Source organism: Brienomyrus brachyistius, chromosome 3 (genome assembly GCF_023856365.1).
Source record: "Brienomyrus brachyistius isolate T26 chromosome 3, BBRACH_0.4, whole genome shotgun sequence".
Lineage (NCBI taxonomy): Eukaryota > Metazoa > Chordata > Actinopteri > Osteoglossiformes > Mormyridae > Brienomyrus > Brienomyrus brachyistius.
The window spans coordinates 3825562-3848504 of record NC_064535.1 but is presented as its reverse complement, the minus strand read 5'-3'; the positions used below and the strand labels follow the sequence as shown (position 1 = coordinate 3848504).

At 46.1% G+C, this 22943-nt stretch overlaps 1 protein-coding gene across 2 annotated transcripts; it reads right to left on the bottom strand.

Annotated features, from left to right (window-relative positions):
* Positions 1–21: 21 nt before the first annotated feature.
* On the bottom strand, positions 22–21883 carry desi2 (desumoylating isopeptidase 2). Of its 2 annotated transcripts, none has more exons than XM_049006858.1 (5): positions 21796–21883; positions 6228–6300; positions 5044–5137; positions 3248–3389; positions 22–961 (listed from the first exon to the last, which is right to left on the bottom strand). In XM_049006858.1, exons 1-5 carry the CDS (start codon positions 21826–21828, stop codon positions 725–727), a joined length of 579 nt encoding a protein of 192 aa, XP_048862815.1. In that variant the 5' UTR covers positions 21829–21883; the 3' UTR covers positions 22–724. The 2 variants fall into 2 exon arrangements, with proteins under 2 accessions (XP_048862815.1, XP_048862814.1); XM_049006857.1 differs by lacking the exon at positions 21796–21883 and adding an exon at positions 20749–21731.
* Positions 21884–22943: the final 1060 nt, after the last annotated feature.

The window sequence follows — 22943 nt, the reverse complement described above, 5'->3', positions numbered from 1 at the left end:
CCAGTCTGCAATGCCACCACATGGTGTAGAGTTCTGTTTAATCAGTTCAAAACCGGATACAAAGGTTTCTGCTACACAGAAGACTAAAAACCTACCAGTGTCCAACACCTGGAGCCTGCTGTTGGAAGCAGGCGATGGGGGATGGTGCTGCAGCTTTGGGGAGGAGGAGGGGAGGGAGGACAGCAGTATGGATCTTCAGGCACAGCCACCAAAGTGGGGACGTCAGCAGTGTGTCAAACGAACACTCCAGGTAGTGTTTGGCCCTGACTGTTTTGTTTTTGCGCAAACACACTTCCGTTTAAAAAGTTTAAAATGCACCATGTGCATTCTGAAAAAGCTAGAGTGACTACTGCTGCATTAGAAAAACAACAAAAAAACAAAAAGCATAAAAACAGAAATAGTAAGAAAACAAAACACTGTAAAAGACTTTTGAGAATCCTGAGTATATAAACGAAAAGGCCAGAGAACAATAAAAACAACAAATGGACATATTAATAATAAATAAAAAAAATCCACCGGCTCCAGCTTACAGTGCTAAAAAGTTACATAAAATTAACAGTTTCCCTGAGCCCGCAACCTTGAGGCCTAGGTCTCTGAGCTGACTGTACATTCAGCCGCTATAGAGGGCAGGGCTCGTCAATGCAGCCGACAGTGGGCCAGTCAGCAGTCCGGGGCCAGGTTAATTGGCAGGCGAGGCAGACCAGTCCCTGTGCAGGGGCGGGATCTATCGACGGGGCTGCTGCCGACTGGGCCTGGGCAGTGGTGAGGCAGAGCAGGAAGGCAGGGCCGCTGTGGCATCCTCTGCCTCCTCCAGCTCGCCCTGGAGCTCCTGGCTGACGCTGGACTGCAGGGCGGCGGGCGTGAGCCACTCCTTGGGCAGGCAGCTCTGTAGGAAGGGTACGCATGAGCTGAAGTAGGCAAGTCGATTCACCCAGCGTGGGATCTCCCGGCCACACAGGATCTACGGGCAGAGGAAAAGCAGGCCGGTCAGTGGGGCACAGTGAGTCACATGATCCTGTCACGAAGAACCTCACCAGACTGTAGTGCAATGTTTACTTATGCTGCATGCCAGGCCTTAATGGATCACAGACATGCTTGGACTTTCCGGAACTGTCCAGCAATCAGTTCTTGAAATTCAGATGATGGACTGCTAGATGAGCTTTTCATGTGCATTGATTTCATATCATTTTTTAGAAACCTGGCCAGAACACACTGCTCCCTGACAGCGAGGTCACATGACACAGACACCTCCACCAGCTGATTGCCCACCCCCCAACTCCATCAACTTTGCAGTCGTCATGACAGTATTCTGCAGGGCGACAGTTTTGTGAGAATTCTCTAACTCTGAATGGGATTAACCCAGTTTAAGTGGAGCCTGTGCCACCCAAATATAAATGTAGCATCTCTCTATCCCAGCAGAGGCAGACAGACGTGGAATAAAAACACTGATTGGATTCCAGCTAGCTAGGAGTGCCAGGTACCACGGGCATGTAACAGGAAGTTGCTGGTTCATGTCGTAGGCGGGACCAGTTGTTGAGACCTTGACGGAGATGCTTGATCTGAACTTGCCCAGTAAAATACCACACAACCACCTGCTTTGAACAAATTAAACTAAACTTGGTGGTTACAATTCAACAACGGAGACCTGGCATTTCTGCTGGGTTTAAACCTTGACTATGTTTTATCCGTGAAGCAACTTGGATGCTGGGTTTCAACTGAAATGCAACCCTGCCCCTGGGTTTAATGCACACCCTGATTACACATCTTCCCCATCACACAGGAATATGATGCAGCTCCGCCTTCGGTACGTCCAGCCGATGTCAGCCAGTCACGCAGTTTGGGTCAGTCACAGTTTAATCTGATCTGATTTCCCTCGTCTAAAAGGGCTTCGGATCCAGCTACAGATGGAGACCTGTGGGTGGTAGGATTTCCGCCCATGGAGGAGGAGGCAGCCAACGCAGGGCTCTCTAAAATGTTAAACTTCCTGGGTTAATCTCTTCCAAGTCCACCCTCAGAGATCCACAGGGAGGAGGTGGGCCACTAATGAGGGTTACAACCTGTCTCATCTATGGACAGCATGAAATCTGAAATGCAGTCCATGCCTGAACCTCCTTCTGATAGACCACTGGAAGGACAGCCGTGAATATGTTCTCCTGAAATCAATGAAGCCCAAAGGGACTTCGCCTTCTCAGTGAGAGGACCACAGAGCAGGCAGGCAGGCTGAAGGCACCTCTCCCCTGATCTCAGAGTAACAACATAATTATATGTCTGTCATACTCAAGATAAGCCATCCTGTGGATAAACCGCCCGGTGACAATGCTCCAGACTCAATCCCACCCCACCCAAAGGCTCTGTGGTGCCAATATGTCTGTCAGGGTGACATGTCCGAGCATGCACTGCTCTGACCACTTCTGAAGTCATTTGTCTGGTATGTTCCCGTGAGTCACAAGAATAGGCTTTACTGGAGCCCTGGAAAGACGAATGCCAGTTCTCAGCTCAAAGCTACATAAATCCTTAGAATATCACTGAAAGGCAAACCTATTAGGTGTCACACTACATAAAAGTTGCATAGTTAAGTAACCGGACCAGAAGGTTACAGGCTGTAGTCTACATTCCAGCATCCAACCTCAATTAGAAAGTCCCTAAAGCAGGCTGTGAGATTTTTGTGTTAGTGGAAAACCAGAAGCTTGACTAGGGATAGAAAGTGCTGCTTTGATGGCATGTATTTGGTCTGATAAGACACCGCCCACAGCTGTGAACTGGTCAGCTGTGTACCTCGTGAAAAGCAAACCGGAACAGAGAATGGCAGCAGAGAACAAAGGGAGAATGGATAGCGAGCCATGGAGGATAGAGAAGGCATTAAGGACACCGTGGGAAGCACAATGGCCTCAGTGACGATGGGCAACAGCATGTGCCTACCAGCAATGGGGGGGCTTGGCTTCCTCTCAAAACACACGGGGTCTCGGTCGAATTTAACCTCCACCCTCCGGTCATTTGTGAATAAGAGTGCCTGATCTCAGACCTGCTCTTCGCATATTTTTGGAAGCAAAACCATAACCTTCAGCTGTTTTTATGATTCATGCCCCCCAACCTCAACCCATGCTTCACAGCTCCACCCATGAATATGAAGCCAAGTCCTCTCGGTACAGTTACTATGAGGAGATCAGTGGCTAAAGGCTTCCGAGCAGCCACTGGAATGTCACCTCGTCCATCACGAAGTGAGCGGCCCTCAAGGAGACGGCCTTACCTCTGACAGGGCTGAGGAAAAGTGGTTGCAGTTCTTGTGCATGAGGTGGTAGGCATTTCCCTTGTACTCCTTGCCTAGCTCCTCCACAATGCGCTCCACGTCCTCCTCCGTGAAGTCCGTGCTGCCCAGGACAATGGCCTCTCTGCAGGCCAACCGGGTCGGCACCACAAAACAGACAGACCTTTAGTTAGAATCCCATAGCAATGTTTACTTGTTTCCCATAATGCACCAGGGCACACGTTTGTTCATCTGTTCTTAGACAATACGTTTTATTTATGGAATGATCTAGCTATTTACTAAACCACCCACAATGACACCTTATGCATGGAAATTTAACACGTGATTTCCGTGAGCCAGAAGAGTCCTGGACGCCAGTCACCCATGCGAGGGCTGAATCACTCTCCCTCACGTCTGTAGTCCTTGTGAACCACAAAGGTGAGAAAGCCTGCTCGCTCAGCGCATTCTGCGCAGATAGGCTGGCCAATTGCGTGGGGCTGTGCTCGCCACGCGGCGCCATGGAGACGGCGAGACGTCTGACGGCGCTTTCCGCGAGACCCTGCTCTTTAATCCATCTCTGAGCCATGTCCGTCGCCTAAATGGAGATCCCGCGTTTAGTTACGTTCTTCCTGGAAGGACGATGCGCGTTAATCATCCGTGAGCTGCGGGTGATAATTTATTCAGCGATTCAATTACTCTCTCTAAATTAGGAATGCTTCAGCCTATTAAAACCCATCTATTTTTCACTTGCATTTAGTAGCATGACAAACAAACGAGCTACACCTTCCAGAACGAGGTAGAAGGGCTGTCTTGGGCATTTCGGCCTCTGAAGCCTCGCCGTGGTGACTGTGGTGAGATGCTTCCGGTGTGAGAAAAGGTCCCAGAATTAATAGGTACATTTACTGGCTCAGACCAACAACCGTTGCTATGGGTGCATTTTTAAAAAAAAAAAAAAAGGTCGAACAGGTATGAGACGTTTCTTAAATTAGCAGCTCAGAAACACAAAGCAGCCTGAGGTAAATGAGCGGAGTCCATTCAGCCAGCTATGCTGCCCTTGAGGCTTACATTTTCCCCGGCTCCTACATCTCTTACGGCTGTTTATTTTACTAACAGGGGGGCGCAGTGGAGAATTGGGATCAGGCTGGAGGCAGTGTTAGTGAGGGTTGTACACCTGCAGTACGTGGTTGACTTTTCACCCAGAAAAGGAAGAGCAATAAGGCAGATAAAGTGCTGCCTTATCTGGCCTTAACAGCAGGGTAGAGGTGGAGAAGCCAGTGGTGGCTGAACCCTACTGTTTGATCCCCAGATACTCAGACGGAGGCTGTCAGCCTCACCCCACCCTTAACACTAAGACGAGCGGTTCAGTGGGAAGTGGCGTGGCCACAACGTTGAGGGACTGTCTGGAAGGGTCCATGAGGCACACTGGCTCAGGGTGAACAAAACATAATAAAAATTCTGTAGTATATCGCAGTATCCGGGATGGAGATACACCACTCTTACACACAGGAAATGTGCATTCAAAGTAAAGTCAAGCAAAGTACAGCCATTTCAGTGCTATTAATGTTCTTCGTAGTCCAAAAGGTCACAGAAGAATCAATAAGCATGTCTGAGATGGTGTTAAAACTAATAAAGCACCACTCTAAGGGTTTCAGTGCTCGGTCAAATGAGAGCTGAGCCGACAGGCACTATGAGGTGTGCGAGGTGTGTACAGGGGCTAGTGTAGGTGCGTAGTGTCTGTCTGTACAGAAACAGGCCATTCTCGGTTATGCAAACTTCACTGCACACCCTGCAACACTCACTTGAATTTGAAGGTCTCCCCCAGCTCGGTGGCATCTCCAGGCGTGATCTCAAATATCCCTGAGAAGGGGTAGGGGTGTCCTCCATAGGCAAACTCTGCAAGGACAAGCGACAGTGGTGAGCTGGACCAATGACATCCCACATTACGTAGCAGGGGGCCCGGGTGCTGGTGCCCAACCGGTACTGGGGAGGAACCAGCCATACAGATGAGTGTGGCCGAAGCTACACATCGGCAGGTCAGGGGCCAATAACCCAAAAGCTTCTGCCTGGGCTTCCCAGGCCTAAAGTGAGGGCAAATGGCAGTGCACCTTCAGAAGCACACACTCAGCATTCCAGTGCACTAACATGTGTTAGAGGTGCATGTTCGGAAAAGGCTATTTGCTGGGGCATTTCTATGGCAAAAACCCTAACCCCGTCAATGACAGCCTCCCCCCTATCCAGCCCCAACCATAACTATGAGCAACCAAACGAAATACAAGACATTTTTTAATTTTTTTGACTGAATTCATAGATTTTTATTAAATTGAGTTTCCCCTTGAGGGGAGTGAAAAGGTGGTGACAATGTCAAAATAATAGATATTATCACCATGTAATATATTCATAAACCCCCCCCCACACACACACACCCACACACACACACCCACACACACACACACACACACACACACACACACACACACACACACACACACACACACACACCCCAAAGCTCTCAGGCCAGCACAGCCTTCTCACACACACGTGGCCCAGGTACGGACCCTCTGAGATGTATCATCGGAAAGCTTAACAATTATCTGCCTTAACCATTCCATCTGTTCCTGGGACCATTCGTCCCCAGTCAGGAGAGCTCAGGGTTTCGTGGGAAAGTGCTAAACTCCATCTTGGACTGAGAGACAAGAGAGACGCATGGAGATGCCCTCAAACCCACAACACAGACACTAATACACAGCTTCCTACATCTCCAGGAACGTGTAATTCAGGAGAGGCGTATGGACGCTGTGCCTCAGAGGCTGACCATTAAGCATTTGACTGGGTGGAAGTTCATCTCGGCTAAAGCCCTCCTGCATTCCCAGCTTGCTCTGGCGGCAGAAAGCAGGCCCCCTGCCCTGCTAATGCAGAGTAACGAATGTCTAATGGAGCTGCTGGGAAAGGTGGCGGAGTCAGCAGCAGACGTGGGTGCTCCTACCTCTTCCGTAGATCTCTATCCCTGAGTGAAAGACCCCAATTCCCAGAGAGGAGGTGAATTCGTTGATCCAGTACTGAAAGGGAAAAAAAAAAAACACACCAAGTTAAGCCTTTGATATATAGTCACTATCGAGGTACTGAAGAAGGTTTCAAGCCCAAGCCATCTGATCAAATTCATATATGGCTTGAGATGCTCAGTTGATGGGAGCCAAAGCATTACCGCCAATCTCTGTCAAATACAGAAAAATTTCACGGTGTAATGGAATGGACTGTAAATCAGAGTTTGCCAATGGGAGACTGGGCTAGCTTTGGCCACGCCTATCTGCCAGTCCAATGATGGGTAGCGACCTACGGCTGCTTGCCCACTGTTTATGGAAGCCAGCAAACAAAGGCCCAGCAAAAACGCGTTAAGCGGCCTCCAAGGAAAGGCAATTCAAACCAACCGGAGGAGCGTTCCACCCAAGCGGCATCCTGATTTACCATCTCCACTCAGCTTCAGGACCGCTGGGTCTCCTCCGGCAGCTCCCCAAGTGATGCCGGCTTTGCTGCTCCATGCTGCCGTGCGAAAAAGGCCCAGAGCCACACTAGCCCGCTCAGAAGTGGCTCGCACTCAGAGGGGCTCCTGGTCTGGTTTGTGTGCATAACAGTAAGGGGGGGGGATGCACTGGCCTGTGTGAGGCAGAACGTAGCTTGTTTTAAACAGAGGGACATATGAGGCAGAGAGGGCTGCTCTATTACTCCCTGTGGGAGCTAATCTAATCTAACACCACACAAGGTCGTTAGCAAAACAGGACTTAACGTTACGCAAGCCGTTACAGCTATGGGCCTTGGGGGACACAGATTTGTTAAGGCTGTAAAACGGTGCCGCTCGCTGCTCATTATTGGCGCCAAGGCCGCGTCTTTCAATCAGCAGCCGAAAACACGGCCCCTGTTGCTGACAGCACGCAGCTGGGCAAGCGGGCCTCTCGACATCCACGGTGAGGAAAAAAAAAAGCAAAAAGAATGAAAGATCAAAGCACAGCTGTTCAGAGTGGGCAGATGATGGGGGTCATGTGACTGCCGGCATGACGGCACGGCCCATCAAGATGAAGGATGTGGGTCTGCTCGGAAATGCAAACAGCTGTCATGAAAGTGTTTTGCATGCCAGTGGAGTGTCGTAAATTCTGGGGAGGCCACACAAGAGTGTACCCGCCTTGATTCATTCAGACTAAGCATTTTTTAACCGAGAGTCCTTTCTGGTACAGCTGCTCAATAGTAATGTCCTGCATCACCTTCTCAGTGGCCCAGAGGAATGGAACTTTAACTAGGAATAGAACAATACTGACCCCCTTCCCTTGGAAATGGAGGGTCCTTAGAACACTGGGTGGGCTGTGTGACCAGTGTGTCCCTGGAGCTCAACCAAATGGTGATGTGGTTTTAGGGGGAGGGTGGCTTTGGGGGTGGAGCTAGGAGAAGTACTTTGCAGGCAGCTGCCTCCCAGCCAATGAAGCACGAGCGTGGCAGCAGCCTTGTACCCTCTGGTAGCCATGGGAACCAAAGGATTCCCCCACAGAACGGGATGAACGCTGTTCGTGAGACGAGTAAACATGAGCCAACCCCCACATCATGCGACTAGTGGACTATGTTAGAAGCTGCTGGCCAGAGAGCTGTGGCGATCAGCAACCACTTCCATCCATGGTCCTGACAAATGACCGTCGCTCTGATCTGGCAGGCAGGCAGACTGACATTAGCGGGGGGAACTTCCTCCATCGTCACACGTGGGGGAGGGGACAGCCTCAGTCAGGAAGGGAATATTAATCCAAGACAGTAAAAGAGGTCCCGACAGAGGTCCATGGGAGGGGGGCCTATAAAGGCCCCTGTTGTGCACCAGAGGTTTAGCCTTGCCTGAGAACCCCCCCCACCCTATCCACCACTGTCACTTTGGCGCGTAGATGGTGAATTGCGGGTCACAGATTACGTTGTCATCTCAGATAAGGTATCTAAGATGTTGGTAAGAAGCATTACTAATGTGCATGTGATAAATGAAGTGTGGCGATGTTAGCAGGCGCCGCTCCCAGATCCTGTGGAGTGTGTGACATGTCCGTACGGAATGCGGGGCTGCCTGGGGCTCGTAAGGTGGGTAAGGGGTTCGGGACACCATGTGTGTGCCATCATCATCATCATCATCATCCTCCTCCATCGTCAGCCAGGAAAGCCTCTGATCAGTCAAAAACCTTCATATTAGAGCCACGTGTTCTTTCATGCCTTCGACTGGCTGCATTAAGTGGAAATACCATACGCTCCAATCACACGTAGCCCACAAGCTGCGTAGCACAGTACCATCACCAGCCACATAAAAGCTATTGGGGTACCGCTGTGGGCGGGGCAGTGATTGTGAGGGTGCAATTAGCAGCCTCCCCAATCCAATTCGGGGCCCGTTTGGATAAAAGGGACGTCAAAGCCTCTGGAGAGCCCAACCGCTGCTCGGCCGGACGAGAGGACTCCCCAAAACTCGCTTCAAAAGCGGCTGCAGCGTTATCCCATTAATGAGCATCAATTTTCTTGTTTAAGGAAAATATGCAGCTGCCTGGGAGTGGAGCCATTGCAGTGCCGGTGAGGGGCACCTTCCCTCCTCGATCCGGAGATTCAGACACATTGCTCCTGAAATTCCCAAGAATCTGCTGCTTTCTTGCAGACTGAAAAATGGGGAGGGAGTTTGAGGGAGCACCTAAAAGAGGGAGAGTTCCCATGGTGGCTGGGTGCGTCGGCTGCTGTGTGTTCTAGGTGCCCTGGCTCACCTGGGAGCATAGCACTGGCAGCAGGTGGTTCTGTGCCTTCTTTCCCTCAGAGCAGCACACAGCTGCTGTTAGGGTTGATCAGGCAGTTACATTTCAGCAACCTAAATGTGAAATGCCAGCCTTTTCTACTGAGCACCCCTCCCCCACTAAGATAACATTACTGGGCCTGCCGAGGAAGTGGAATTTATCAAGCACTTGGTTCTAAAACATCCATATTCGCACGACAAAGGGGAAAAACAGCCGTCACCTGGCTGTCACGGTAACTCTGCACTGCAGCACCTTCCAAGGGCTACCCGTAGAACGCCCAAAGGACCCAGGGCTCCCAGAGAAGCGGGATCCAGAGGCAGGCCAGCCAAAGTGCACCGGTAGCCGAAGATCAGATTAAGTCTATGGGATCTCCGCATGGTTAGTTCCACAATGTTGGCAAGCCAGCGTTCAGAGTGCGACTGGCTTTCAGCAAGAGAAAGCAACATGGGAAAAGGTGAAACTCGACCAATTCCATTGGGTCTCAGACAGCTCCTTCATGTCAGAGATGCAAGCACGAGCCCTTATAGACTGTACAAATTTCTCTCGTGTCAACATGTGGCAAACACGGTCCCACGGATGTGCAGGACACAGATTTGCAGCGAGGAGAGCATATTTGCATCACGTACGTTGTCAGTACTTAAGAGGCAGGCAGGAGGACTACAATTGTGGCGAAGCTCAAAGACCGCATGGGCTTTTCTCATGGAAATGCAGCTCGGCCATACGGATGTGGACTGGGCCGACCAGCCCCAAGAGCGATGATGCTAATTGTGAGGTCTTTCATCAGGGCTCGCGAGCATCTACGACTCCTCCAGAATCAGTACAATAGTGAGCTTTTCCATTGTATAATCATGACTGCTCCCACCATGGATCACAATGTATTCTTGATTTTAAATGCTCTTTAGCCTGGAAACAGAAACATAAGGTTACATACAAAGTGCCTTCATAATTAGCCGATGGAATGTCCAAGTCTAACAATGGCTGCTAAAGACGACGAGGTGAATGCACTGGTCCTGGTTTGGGAGCAGTCTCGGACTGCAAACAGGTCCAACGGCACGCGATACTGGAAGACTCGGTAGGGGCTGGTAGATGGGAGAGCTGCTTTACACACTTTCCAAAAGAGCACGGGACCCTAGTCAGCTCACCACGCCACTGAACAAGTGAAGTTGCTGTTCTCACTTCTCATAAAAGACTCCTCCTGACTAGTTCCCCTACCCGAAAATGGAACACAATGCGTCTCCAAGGCCTGAATAGCCTCCCTCCCCAGCCAACAGAATCATAGAATGGTTAGCATAGCATATTAATATGGTCTTATTCGCCCCCAAGCAGCTCCATGCTACTCATTAGCTGAGAATCTTGGCAGAGTGGTGGAGATTTCAAATCCTTATACACATGCTGGTCATTAACATGTATTTGCCCTCAGGGATTAAAATTCAGCATTGGTAATATTTTTTTAAATCATCACTGCGAACAAACCCCAAGGCTTTAAACAAGATGCAAGGACCGGGAAAAAGTGACTGAATCCATAAACACACTGTCCTATATTATGGCTGGGGTATATAGCAGGCCCAAGCAGAGGACCATGCTTCACTGGACAGAAATTTGAAGGCACAGCCCCTTTGTCTCCCGGCCAATAGTGTGGGATAAGGTTCTTATTGTTGGCCTCAATTACTTCCAATCGCATTAAGGTCACTGTAAAACATTGGCTGGGTCTGGCACCCAACTCTGTGATTATGGGAAGACCTGGTGTTGCAGTAATGGGGCTTAAGAGGGAGCCCAGGGAATCCTCCCAAGTTTAATAGGTAAATCTTCCATTGCTATACCTCGCTCATTTTTTTATATAAAAATTATACTCCAATATCTTTGAGTGCTCCGCTTATTATAGAGGGTTTCAGGAGAAGTGTGCTGACATGGTGGCTGCATGTTCGCCCTGTGCTTCCTGGGAGAGGCTCACTGTGATGTTAGTATAGAAGATGACCAAACCTTTTTAATAAATGGTATTGAAATGCTGCTTACATTTATTGTTAAAGTTCATGTAGGAAGAATCTACAGGCACTTGAACCAGCATTAAGCCTGGAATCCTAGCAGTACAAAGCTAATGGCCTATCCACCTAAGACGTGCTGGTTCAGTATAGACCTTTCCAATAGCTGGCTGGCTGGATGAAGTATATTCAGGCCTTTAAATCCACTAACATCTCAATGAACTTATTTTCCCCTTTCCTCCATACAGAAATTGTTAGCGGAGATGGCAAAGAAACTACTTCAGAGAAAAAAAAGCTAACCGGGTAAAAGGTACTAAGAGACTTAATGAATTTTCCCCCCAGGATCAATAAACGTGTAATTATCCAAAGTGCTCCAGCTATTCGCCATTTACCTCATTGCTACGCCTTCAAGCACCAAAGATTATCGGCCCCTACTGAACACCTCATTGTTTCAACATTGCAAGTGTTCTTCTGGTATAAAGTAACAAACACACTTCATGACTTTGGGCCTAAATATGGCACTATGGGGAAGAAGCCGAGTAACTATGACCGGGAGAACATCACATGAGGAGTCGCGTTGTCAACTGGCATTGGAATACTACTAATCAGTGTTTATGACGTTTAAAACCTGGGTTCTAAACTCTCTTTAAAGAATCTTTCCATGAGTGTAACAAACATGTGTGATCCACTATCTTGCCTGGCCCTATGGCAAAGTGGATAAGGTTTTTGCTTATCTGTAGAGTTTCTGGTTCAATTGTGTTTTTTTTTCCTGGAATAATACAACTCCCATATTCTTATGTGAATTTGGAAGCAGATGCCACTGGATGCTGTGCCCCTCTGCTGAGGGGCTGGCGTGTTGTGGGTTGCAGGTTCAAACCTCACGTCAATCTGTCGGGCCTTTGTGCCTTAACTCAATTTCTAATCGCCTGTGCACTGAGTGTAAAATGACATTGGAGAGCTTACACATGATGGTAAGATACATGGACTGTAACACTAAGGCTGAAGGTTTGGATCCCAGCTAAGTAAAGACGTGATGCCTGCAGAGGATCCCGAGGTGTATGAGATGAGGATGGAAGGCTGGTTTTTAGGAGAGAATGTCAGACATGGAAAAGAAGTGGCCTGAACATGGGGCCTCTTTATATTACATATTCACCTACATGGCAACTCAACTTCTTTCACACCATTACTTAAGAGTTGCACTCTGAGAGTGCCAACCTTAAAGGCATAGTCTAGTGATGTAACAGACCATAACTGATCTGTGATCCATATGGATCCCCCCAGCGGTATGGTGCATATGTGAATCACAGATTAATCACGAAGTTTAACCATGATAGCGTGAAGTTCAGTTTCGCCATCGCTGTTACTTTATTCACTAAATCTTGATGCCACAAAAGTCCATAGAGGAGATGCATTCAGCGCTTGAAATATCTCACAACGAGAGAGGATTCCCAACCCATGTGTAGCACAATGGGAGTTATAGTTTCAGTGGAATTGCAATAAAATACTACACAGATGCAATAGTATTAGCTATTAATTTTTTTGTGGAATCTGCTTCTTTCTCTTGACAAATGCTGCTTCTGCGTCCAATTACAATTTTCCTCAGGACAACTTATGATCACGAAAATAACTCATGACTGAGAAAACAACCTTGGCTGTGCTGAGATCACAAGAAAAATTAAGTTGTGATTTTGACCCAGCAACAGAAAAGGATGAAGGTGAACGTTCTTTATGGACTTCCATATGATACTGAGTAGCAGCATAAAGAGGCAGACAAAGCAGTTGTGTGTTTATGCGAGTGGGGCATGTTCAAGGTTCCCTGCCTTAAATGTTCTTTAAGTAATAAATGGCAGAGTTATGTTTGACCCCCTTGATTTGCTGATCTGATTAGCAAAATGATCCAATCCATGAGTCGAAAATTACAATAAGATCCAAACCCTGAGTTCTGTGATCCCCCCTGGGACTTGAACCATATCCATCCCCATCACACAGACAGCTCTCTGACCACCCAGTCACACAGCTGATTCACAAGCCTTCCTGTATTGTTAGTCACCTACACTCTTCAAAACCTAAGCACACTTCAAATACATTCCTTAGCAAAGATCATTTGGCGAGTCTCGTTCCCTCTTAAACAAGGCCTTTCACCATTAAACCACACAGAGCTCCATTTCACATACAGCACAATGACTATAACCACACTTGTCAGCTCTCTCCATAAGTTAGACCTATTCAACCTCATCATGGTAAACAGAAATGTAAGAGAGGATGTTCCTCCCACTGTGCAAGACACCTGGTGGCGAGTGCTTAGCATTACAATGTCATACTTTCATGGTTGTCGGTTCGAGTCCTGCTGATAGTCGGGTGAATTGGTGTTCTAAGCTGGCTGGTCAATGTATTGTGATGGGCAGCGCTATGCGTTAAACCATGAATTGACTATGCCGGCCACACAGAAGCGATGCCAAGTCTCGGTATGCAAATCAGCAATAGTGTCCCATTTTCCCAAAGCAGACCTGCTAAAGAGCAGATTCAGCTGAGGTGCCTGTAACCCTAACCCCGTCATATTCGTTATTTAAAAATGATGACAGTAAGAGGAGTCACACTTGAAACAGCTCCAGAAGAGCGAGTGGCCTCGGTCCAAACATCCAGTCATGTGGACATTTTGGCTCACGTGTTCCATTTTATTTATCACAAAGGCAGCAATCATTACAGCTACAGGACACAAGTGCATGTCCATCATTAGGAAAGTGATTCCAAGCTCTTGGACTGGGGATTGGTTTTGCAGAGATTCCACAAGAACGATGACTTGCCAAAAAAACGACAAGATTCCAGGTTGCTTTCAAAGCCCCAAAGCCCCCTTCATCCCCCAAAGATTTCCTGGCCCTTGTTTCGCACAAGGCTTTCTGCTCCACGGCTTGCTTCGGCTGCTTATGGAACCAGAGCAGTAGCTGTGCATTAGCGACCGTGCGCTTGCTCCGGCCAATGGTTCGTAAATAAAGATGTCCGGTACTTTCAGCATTACTCCTACGGGAACGGAACAAAAACCAAACCCTGAGGAGCAAATGAGTTTGAGCCGTTTATTTCATTATGGCATTAGCAGCCTGTTTATGGCTTATTTGGATTGGACATGGGACAAAGCTACAACAAACTGGCTGTTTGCTCGAAGCAGAAAAACACCACAATATGAGAACTTAAAACAGACAAGGTGGCCAATGAAAGCTAGACTAACAAGGCCATCATCACTAACCGACAAATATGTACTAGTCCATGAGGAGAAATAGAGACTGGAGGGAGGTTTAACCAACAACCTGGCTCACTTCACTACTTTAGAATCCTGGGGGGGGGCGGGGGACTTTAGAAAACAGCCACTGTATGGATACCAATAGAAACAGTTCACATGATACTGAAATGCAGAATTACTTTTGCTTGTGGGTTTTATTATTATGTTGCAGTAAGTCGCAGGAATCTTTAACTCCTCCCACCGCCTGAGATGAATATAGGTATCTGTTCCTCTTTTTTCTGAAAGTGTGAAACTAGTCCCACTCCCCCACAAGAGAAGGGAGACACCCAAGATCGGCGCTCAAAGGGAGGCCCACTTCACAAATGGCGGCCATCAGCTGGCTGGCTCTCTCAGCCGAGCCAGAAAGGTGGGGGGTGTGCAGCAGAAGACGACATCACGCCTGCTTGAAGTCTTCATGCAGAGGGCCAGGCAAACAAGGGGGAAGTTTCTCATTTACGTCTTATCAGCACATTGATCAAAGAGCCCCTCCAGTCTGATCTAGCTCCTACGGACTGAAAGCTCCGGAAACTGCCAGTGAGATGGACAGTCTGCCACCGCCTTTAACAGACCCTTTGCTGCCTATAATTTGATTTTGAGCTCATCTGGGCTGTTTTAATCAGCGAGAGCTGTCTAGGGGGCACTAATACAGTTGTCTGTGTTGAACTTGACTGGAGGTAATTTCCGCTTCAACACTGTGCAAAGTGACTTCGCCTCCCAAGGCATGCTGGGCTTGCATTGAAAGATCCATGGAATGTTTTTAAAAGAAAAAAAAAAAAACACGTCTAAGTCTGATAACCCCAAACATGACCAGAATAAACTGCTATAGAAGACTTAATAATGAAAGCCACATCTAAACATCATATACATAATTTTATATAATTTAATTACTTTTTGACCCAATTACAGAAAACATGAGGAAAAAATACAAGGAAGAAGAGTTGTATTCGGTAACTAAACGTCGTGGGAGTCAGAAGATGACCCTTAAGCATGAAGCTGCCAGGAACCCCTCATGCTGACGTATAAATAATTCAATCTTCAGAAATCTCACTTCAGCCTGTACTTTGTTTCAACACCGTGGAACCATCTCTGTCAAAGGAGACCTCATCCATTTCAACATCCGTTTCCACTGATTAAACACCATCAGGGTTTCGGACCCCGCATGAGACAGTGAGCTTACCACTTCCTCAATGTGAACATGACATCAAGCCACACGCTCTGCGTTTCATCAGCAGAGCCTCCGGAAGGGTTTACAATGACTAGCAGTTATCAAAGTGCATGGATTCGTGAAGCACAATACAAAATAACATCTAAACACTCAACAAGCTCTACAAAGAAAGGGGGACACTGTCTTCTGTAACAGGAGCAAATCATGTTTTACCTGATAGCATAAGCCTTGCTTAAACCCCCCCCCCCCCCCCACAATCACACTATTAACCGGAAGACAGAAGTACTGCACAAAGCATCAGCGTGCAGATTAGCCACGTGAATATTACGTGTAGCATGAATGAAGCTGAGGAATTTATGCTATTTATGGAAGCCCTTAAAAACCACACACCCTAATGCCCAATAATTTTGGCATGAAACTGCAATTTAGATTATGTTATGGTTATTTTTATTTGCAGTGTAAAGCCCTTTGACCTGCATTTGATGTATGAAAGGTGCTATAGATCATCATCATACATCCCACAGCTTAGCACACCAGACTGTGTTCAGTTTTCCGTCACAAAGTAAATTCAAGATCACTACATGAAAATATAGTAATAGTACTTAGGGGACTTTGAATACAGCTTAAATACTTAATTTTAAAAACAGTAAGCCATTTAAAAGGTTACTGTTCTTGTTTCTCAAGCAATTTGGGATTTTTTTAAGGTCATATGTTTGCCTGCTTTCCAAGGTCTTTTGGAAATCAGTGTTGAGAACATGACACACACACACACACACACACACACACACACACACACACACACACACACACAGCTTCTGGCTACAGGCATGGATACGTGATGATATCTGCACCAGCCAACTGGAACAGAGAAATCATGACGCATTCAGCGTTTGCCACTGAAAGCACAGGGAAAATAAGAGGGACTGGACACAGCACTGAGTAATGTGTTGTTCTAAATGTTAAAATTAGAACATAACGTGCCATGCAAATCCTGAAGGAGGGAAGGATGAGTAATAATCATTTAATAATTTTTTACACAAAGTTCTGGAAGCCTGGGTCACGTTGCACAATACTGATGGTTAGTGGATAAGACCTCATTGTTGAAGTCAGCTGTAATCAAAGCCAAAAAGTAGATCAATAATAAATGGACTGTGCAGGATACCAGCCTACAGGACTGCATCCTGGGTGGTGTGAAGCATCCTGCAAATCCCTGACATGTAAATATACACAGGTCCACATGAATATTGGACATAGCTATAGACAGTTTATCAGAAGAGATGGGTTACACTCCCCTCCGAATACCAAAGACACATCAAGACCTACACCAGGGGCAATTAACATTGCCAGAGGGGGCTTCAATTCTCATTGGTTACTGTAGCATGGTTGCTAGTAGTTTATGCCAGGTAGGGTTTGACTGAACAGTAATCTCACCCACAGTGACTCTTAAGGCACAAGCTTTCCCATAATACATTAGACCTGCCTTCAAATCGCTTTCAAGGTTTACAAAAAAAAGCAGCCAAGGGTGGGCAGGGTGAGAACAGCCAAAAGCAAATGCAAAGCTATGGCGAGAGTCATAACACTCCCCCCATAAAGACATCACCTACACACAACTAACAGGAGGCAGGATGCTAAGGCGCTTCCTACAGGTCAATCAAGACGATTAACTTATGGCTGAATTAGGGACACTCTACAGTGGCATTTCAGCATGCAACAGAAGAGGCAGAGATGGCCTCTCAGTAACACTGGGGCTAGTTTTCCCATACATACATATATACATGGATGAACGCAACTGGTATACATTCGTCATATATAGCAGTATGTGCAGCAGTCCGTTGTGACAGCACAACTGCACTTATTTTATGGGCATTTGTGTCGTTATGACATGAAATCTCCATAAATTTTCACCTTTATACCACAAATTAACACAGGCTAAAATCCACAATAATTGTCATAATAATGGAAATCGTTTCATATGGCGAATGTGTAATTGCATACCAGATATGTCAATCTCTGCATATATGCAAGTATACAACCAGTACAGGAGAGTTCCAATTAATTTTTTTTTTTAATGTAAAAAAATATCAAAACGTCATGTAGGTCTACAAAACCCACAAAGAGTATGAGAGGCCTAGCAGATTTTTTCAAATTCCCCAGCTAAATGAGTTGTGTATGGCAGCCACACAATGGCAGAGAGACAGGAGGAGGGGCAGGCATTGTGGAAGCCAGAAGAGAGTACGCTTCCTCAAAGCACAATGAAATAGCTTATTGATTGCACTGTCTTTCCTCAAGATGTTCTGTATGACAAGCAAGTGAGCTGACGGGGAGTCCAGCTCTGGTGATGAGAGTTGAGAGAGAAAAGGCCAGGCACAAGCCCCCACCTGGGACAACTGGGTCACAACCAAACAACAACAAAAAAAAACACAAAAACACAGACAGGACTCAGCTTTAAATCTTAAATTCTAGCACAGGAAGCCCAACAGATGTATTCAGCAGCAGTTGTGAATGACCCCTCAAACACGCATGCATGCACACACACCCCTCAGCAACGTTCATCTTCAGAAATTCCTATAGAATTCAGTAATATGCCCATCAGTCTAAAAAAACAACATCTAGACACAGGGATGCAGTCGCTCCCTAGGACAACATGACATGTGGGGGGCTCATTGATTGGCCCACTCTGCTGTCAGGCTCCAGTCAGTAGGCCCCGCAGGCTGATCAGAAAAATGCAGTATCACATGTTTTACAACCTCACCAAAATATCCACAAAGAGCATATTTGTGGCTTAGCAGTACCAACATGCCCTGTACATGAGCTACAGTATCAAGGATTAATTGATTATAACACCACCGACGAAAGCGATTTCAAAAGGATCGGACGCAAGCAAAACGTGTTGTGAACGATTCGCCATACAAAACCAAACCAAAAGCTGGACCTCGTTCATGCCATCGCGAAGCAGCAGAATCTCCTGTGCAGATGGATGCCCCGGGCACAGGGCCAGTAGCAGCCGGGCCCCCCATTCCCAAACCCCAGCAACACCACGCACGCGAAAATGACGTCACAGTCTGAGAATACTCCAGTTCTGAATGACAGCATCGACAAGTGCTGGATAAGAAAACCAAAGCATCGGGTGGGAGACCCTGAGAAATGAGCACGGCTCCTGTTTCACACCGTCCGCCTTCCACTGCTAAACACACACATCCGAGTAACACATCAGGAAAAATAGATCGCCACTTTGACTTGGAATCAGTCTAATCGGGGAGGGGGGGGGAATAAATGCCTTTGGAACTTCTTTCTGTTAGAGTAACTGAAATGAGCTGGTAAGAGATCAATGAACCAAAAACGTAATTCAATACAAAATATGTACACTGTTTAAGTTGGTCTTCTGAATAAGCTGAAATGAGAAGGAAAAAAAAAAAGTCATAATGCTCATAACCTCAGACCGTTAAACAGAAGCTTCTTAGGACACAGTGCTAATAATCAGTAATTAGCATCTCAAAACCCCGCCATCTGGTGTTCTCTTACCGCTTGCAACTCCTGCCACAGTTCGCTATGCACAAAACAAGGCTTCCTGTGACGGCAAAGGGGTAACTGTCTGGACTCAAGTTAAACAGGAAGAGCAATGCAAATCCTTTGAAGAAATGCCATCAAATGTAATCATGGCAGGAAATTCTGCCTTTGGTCAGCCACTCATCTTTCATGTATTACGTTATGGATGGCAGGTCATAACAGCATGTGTAGTATGACATTAGGTATTTGCATTATACATGGCACATCACTCTCCAGGCCTGGAAGAGATGCATAAAAGGCAGAGAATAAAAAGCAATTATTCTTCAAACACTTCAAGGAAGCATTTTGTCAAAGCGGATTAATACACAGCATTTGGATTCTCTGGATCCACAAGAGAGCACCTTTATGGCTAACAAAGAAGTGAATCTTGAATCTATCCTCTCCAGCACAACACGAAAGTGTAGAATGGAGATGAAAGGAATAAATATGGGAAAATATTACAGGTAGTTTCTATGTTCCTTGGAGGCTCGATCTTGCAACTCACATTTCAAGGGCTGAATTATTTTAGGAAAACTCAGATGGGTCTTATGTATGGGGAAAGAAAAATATATAGAATCTTAAACACCATGCTACAAATGCCCGTTAAATTATGGGAATAACTTTTGCATCAACTCAGCGCAGCTACGCAAAGTAAATTTAAGACAATGGAATTAACACTAAAGGAAAAAATATGGTAAAGAATTTACCAATTTATGTTAAAGAACTGGGAAAAATATGAAGGAGCGCAGTATGATTAGAACCATATGAGAAGACGTCCATCCATCCATTTTCCAAACCGCTTATCCTACTGGGGGTTCCGGAGCCTATCCCGGAAACAATGGGCACGAGGCAGGGAACAACCCAGGATGGGGGGCCAGCCCATCGCAGGGCACACTCACACATGATTCTATGACAAGACAGTTAAATTTAAATTTCACGGAACATAATTATGGTTAAGACACAATGGTTTTTCTGGAGAAGACGGTTTTTCAGTCGATGACTGAATGTCCGCACACTGGATATACCACTATTCACACAAGTCTCTCACCATCTTCTCCAAGGCTGACCCACTTCAGCAATAAAGATAACACAAGCTTTACATTCAGCTTTTACCAAGGATCCCCTTTATCTTAACATTTACTACCACTACTATGTATTGCTATTTTGAGTAGCAGTCACAACCACAATATGGGTAACAGATAAATGTTCCAACTACATAAAGTGCGATACCTCAGCACATTTGTACTGTCTCACACATGTCAATCTGTTGCTTGGAATATAACTTCAGACGTTTCTGCAAGGAAACCCACCACTGCCTTTATATTTTGATAAATTTACAGACGTGTACTTTCCCTCCTTGCCTACAAATTTCAGCAGAGGGCTGATAAGGTCTGGGGCGATTATTCATCAGTATCCAACTCCACTGATCTCTCAATAGGGCGAACAGAGTTAATCTCCGTTAAAGGTGCTTCGTTAGAAAGGGCAGCTTGAAAAGTGACAGTTACTATCGAATGTAGCAAAACTAGTGAGTCAAGAACACAGATGTACAAATGTAGTTCAATTACTCCAAAGCCCGTCGTCACTTGTATTAATCTTTTATTACCTTAATGCTAGGGAGAAAATGTGTCGATGTTTATGCCAGAGCGATCTGATTAGAGCAACATGAAACCTGCCGTCCCTTGGCTGTGCATCCCCACTAACACAGGTAACTTTCCTACCGTGGTCTTAAGACACCAACAGTTGCCCCCACTTACCATGTCATAAACGTTCAGTATGATCGGCTCGTTTGCCATCGGGAATTTGTCCGTCTCCAGATGATGTCTTCAGGGGAGGGAAAAAACCAAAGGGAAAAAAAAAACGCCCAGCTCCCCCCCCTTTTCCGTCTCAGCACTTGAGTCGGCTTCAGCTTCTAGTCCCTCCGTCCTTCATCTAAACCCAAACAGACCTCCTCGAAATTCAAATTTCATCCGACTCGTGTTAAGCAAGAGCGACGTCCAATTTTCTTTTCTTAATTTTAAAAAAGAAGAGAGCGCCACAGAACGGGAGAAGTCTCCCGGAGCGCTGTCAGCGTTTCGCGGAGCAACTCGCTAGCTAGCCTCCCGGCTAACGTGTCCGCGAGGACGGCGCTCCAGGCACGGCGGCTATCGACAGGCGACACAACCTCTACCAGTACATCAAAACTTCACCGGCGCGAGTTAAACAAACAAAAATTAAAACAGCGGTGTGTCCGGTTTCGCGACAGGGTGGGGGAGCGTTAAATTCACAATTCGGAGTATCGGTTCTGCGCCGCTCAGTCCGCTTCAGCGCGGCTGCCTGCCCGGCTGCCTCGTAGCCCGCTTGGCGATACAGTAAAGCCCAGTTGTTTTAACTCGGATGCGGCGTTTCCGGTTCCGCTTATATTTCATTTTGGAAAAATCGGAAATGGAAAAATGACGCCCAGCTTATATTCTGGTACACCCACCATACACGAAATTCCCTAATATTTTATTTCAGTCTTACAGGTCTTTCAGTCTTCGGTATTACCTTAATTATTTCAAAACGATCACATTAAAAAGAATATGCCATTGGCGGAGCATAAAGTAAATTAACTTGTGGAGCTTCCGAATTTATAAATCATTCATTTAACGTATAATTGAAATACTCCATAAAATAATAACCCTTATGGTAAAAAATAATCATATTTCATATTAAATTGGCAAAGGTAGGCCTGTTTTGATCGGGAGTTGTATCAACATGTAGCATTCACATTTAAAAGCATGTTTCCTAAATCTTGAAAATCAAGTTCGACATGTAATACGTACATGTAATGCTGGCCATTGGGTAATGTTCTGCATCGTAATTATCCAACCTGAACTGCAGTCATATAAATAGCCATGTACGTACTGCGCGCCTTTTTTAGGCAGACAACTGATAAGCAGAATTTTACAGATTATCTTTAAAGGTAGCACTAATAACAGCACTAATAACACTTAAACGAATACAACAACGGTTTTCCTATGACTGGTTTTTGGCAGAGAGTAGTATGGAATACAGGGAAATCAAAACTGTAATATAAAAATCAACCCCCCAGAAACAGATTAGTAATCATGAAAATTCTCCACCATGACTATCTTTTTTATAACCCTAGCAGATTTTCTTCCCAAAATTATACTTAATATTTAGACATCATTGCATTCTTTTCAACTGTGGTATAATATACATACGAGGTATAATGTAGAGCGCCCGAGGTTCTCAAACTGAAAGCTTGTTTAATTCTTTTATTTCCCAACCCCCCCAGACATCCTCCTTTAGTTTTGTGTTTGTATTGAAATCTGAATAGCTTAGGTTGCTCAGGGGCCAATAAATAATGCATATTTCAGAATGGCTACCCCTGAAATCAGATACAGTAAAGCTTTAGGAGATTGTGTTACAGAAGTCCAAGCAGATTGAGCCATCCACTACTACTTGTGTAACTGAAAAAAAAAAAATCTAAAACCAATATCAAAACTAGTAAATTGATTCAAAGTTAAACATGACCATTCAGCTCAAAATGATGCATATGGATTTCATTGCATTTAATCTTGCGATAAATGCTCAGACATACATATTTCTCATTTCTTGTTAGATCCAACCTGTTCTTTGAAATTAATCAGGAAATTCTAGCACCTAACTCTCCCGCATTAAAACCCAACACACCAACCTGGGGGGCAGTGTATGCCTGTGATCAGAAGGTCACTGGTTCAAGGCCAGCCTCGGCACATCTATGGGTACTTGAGCAGGACCCTTAACCCCCAGCTCCCTGGGTGCCGCTATGGGTGGCAGCCCTTCACAGCCAGCTTGCTCTCACCTACAAGCAAACAAGTTAGGGGAGGCGTAAAGAGAATTTCCCCACAGGGATCAATAAAGTATCAATTATCAAAGTAAGGCTCAGACTCTGTCCTTACATGGTCATAGTTTTATATTAAGATAA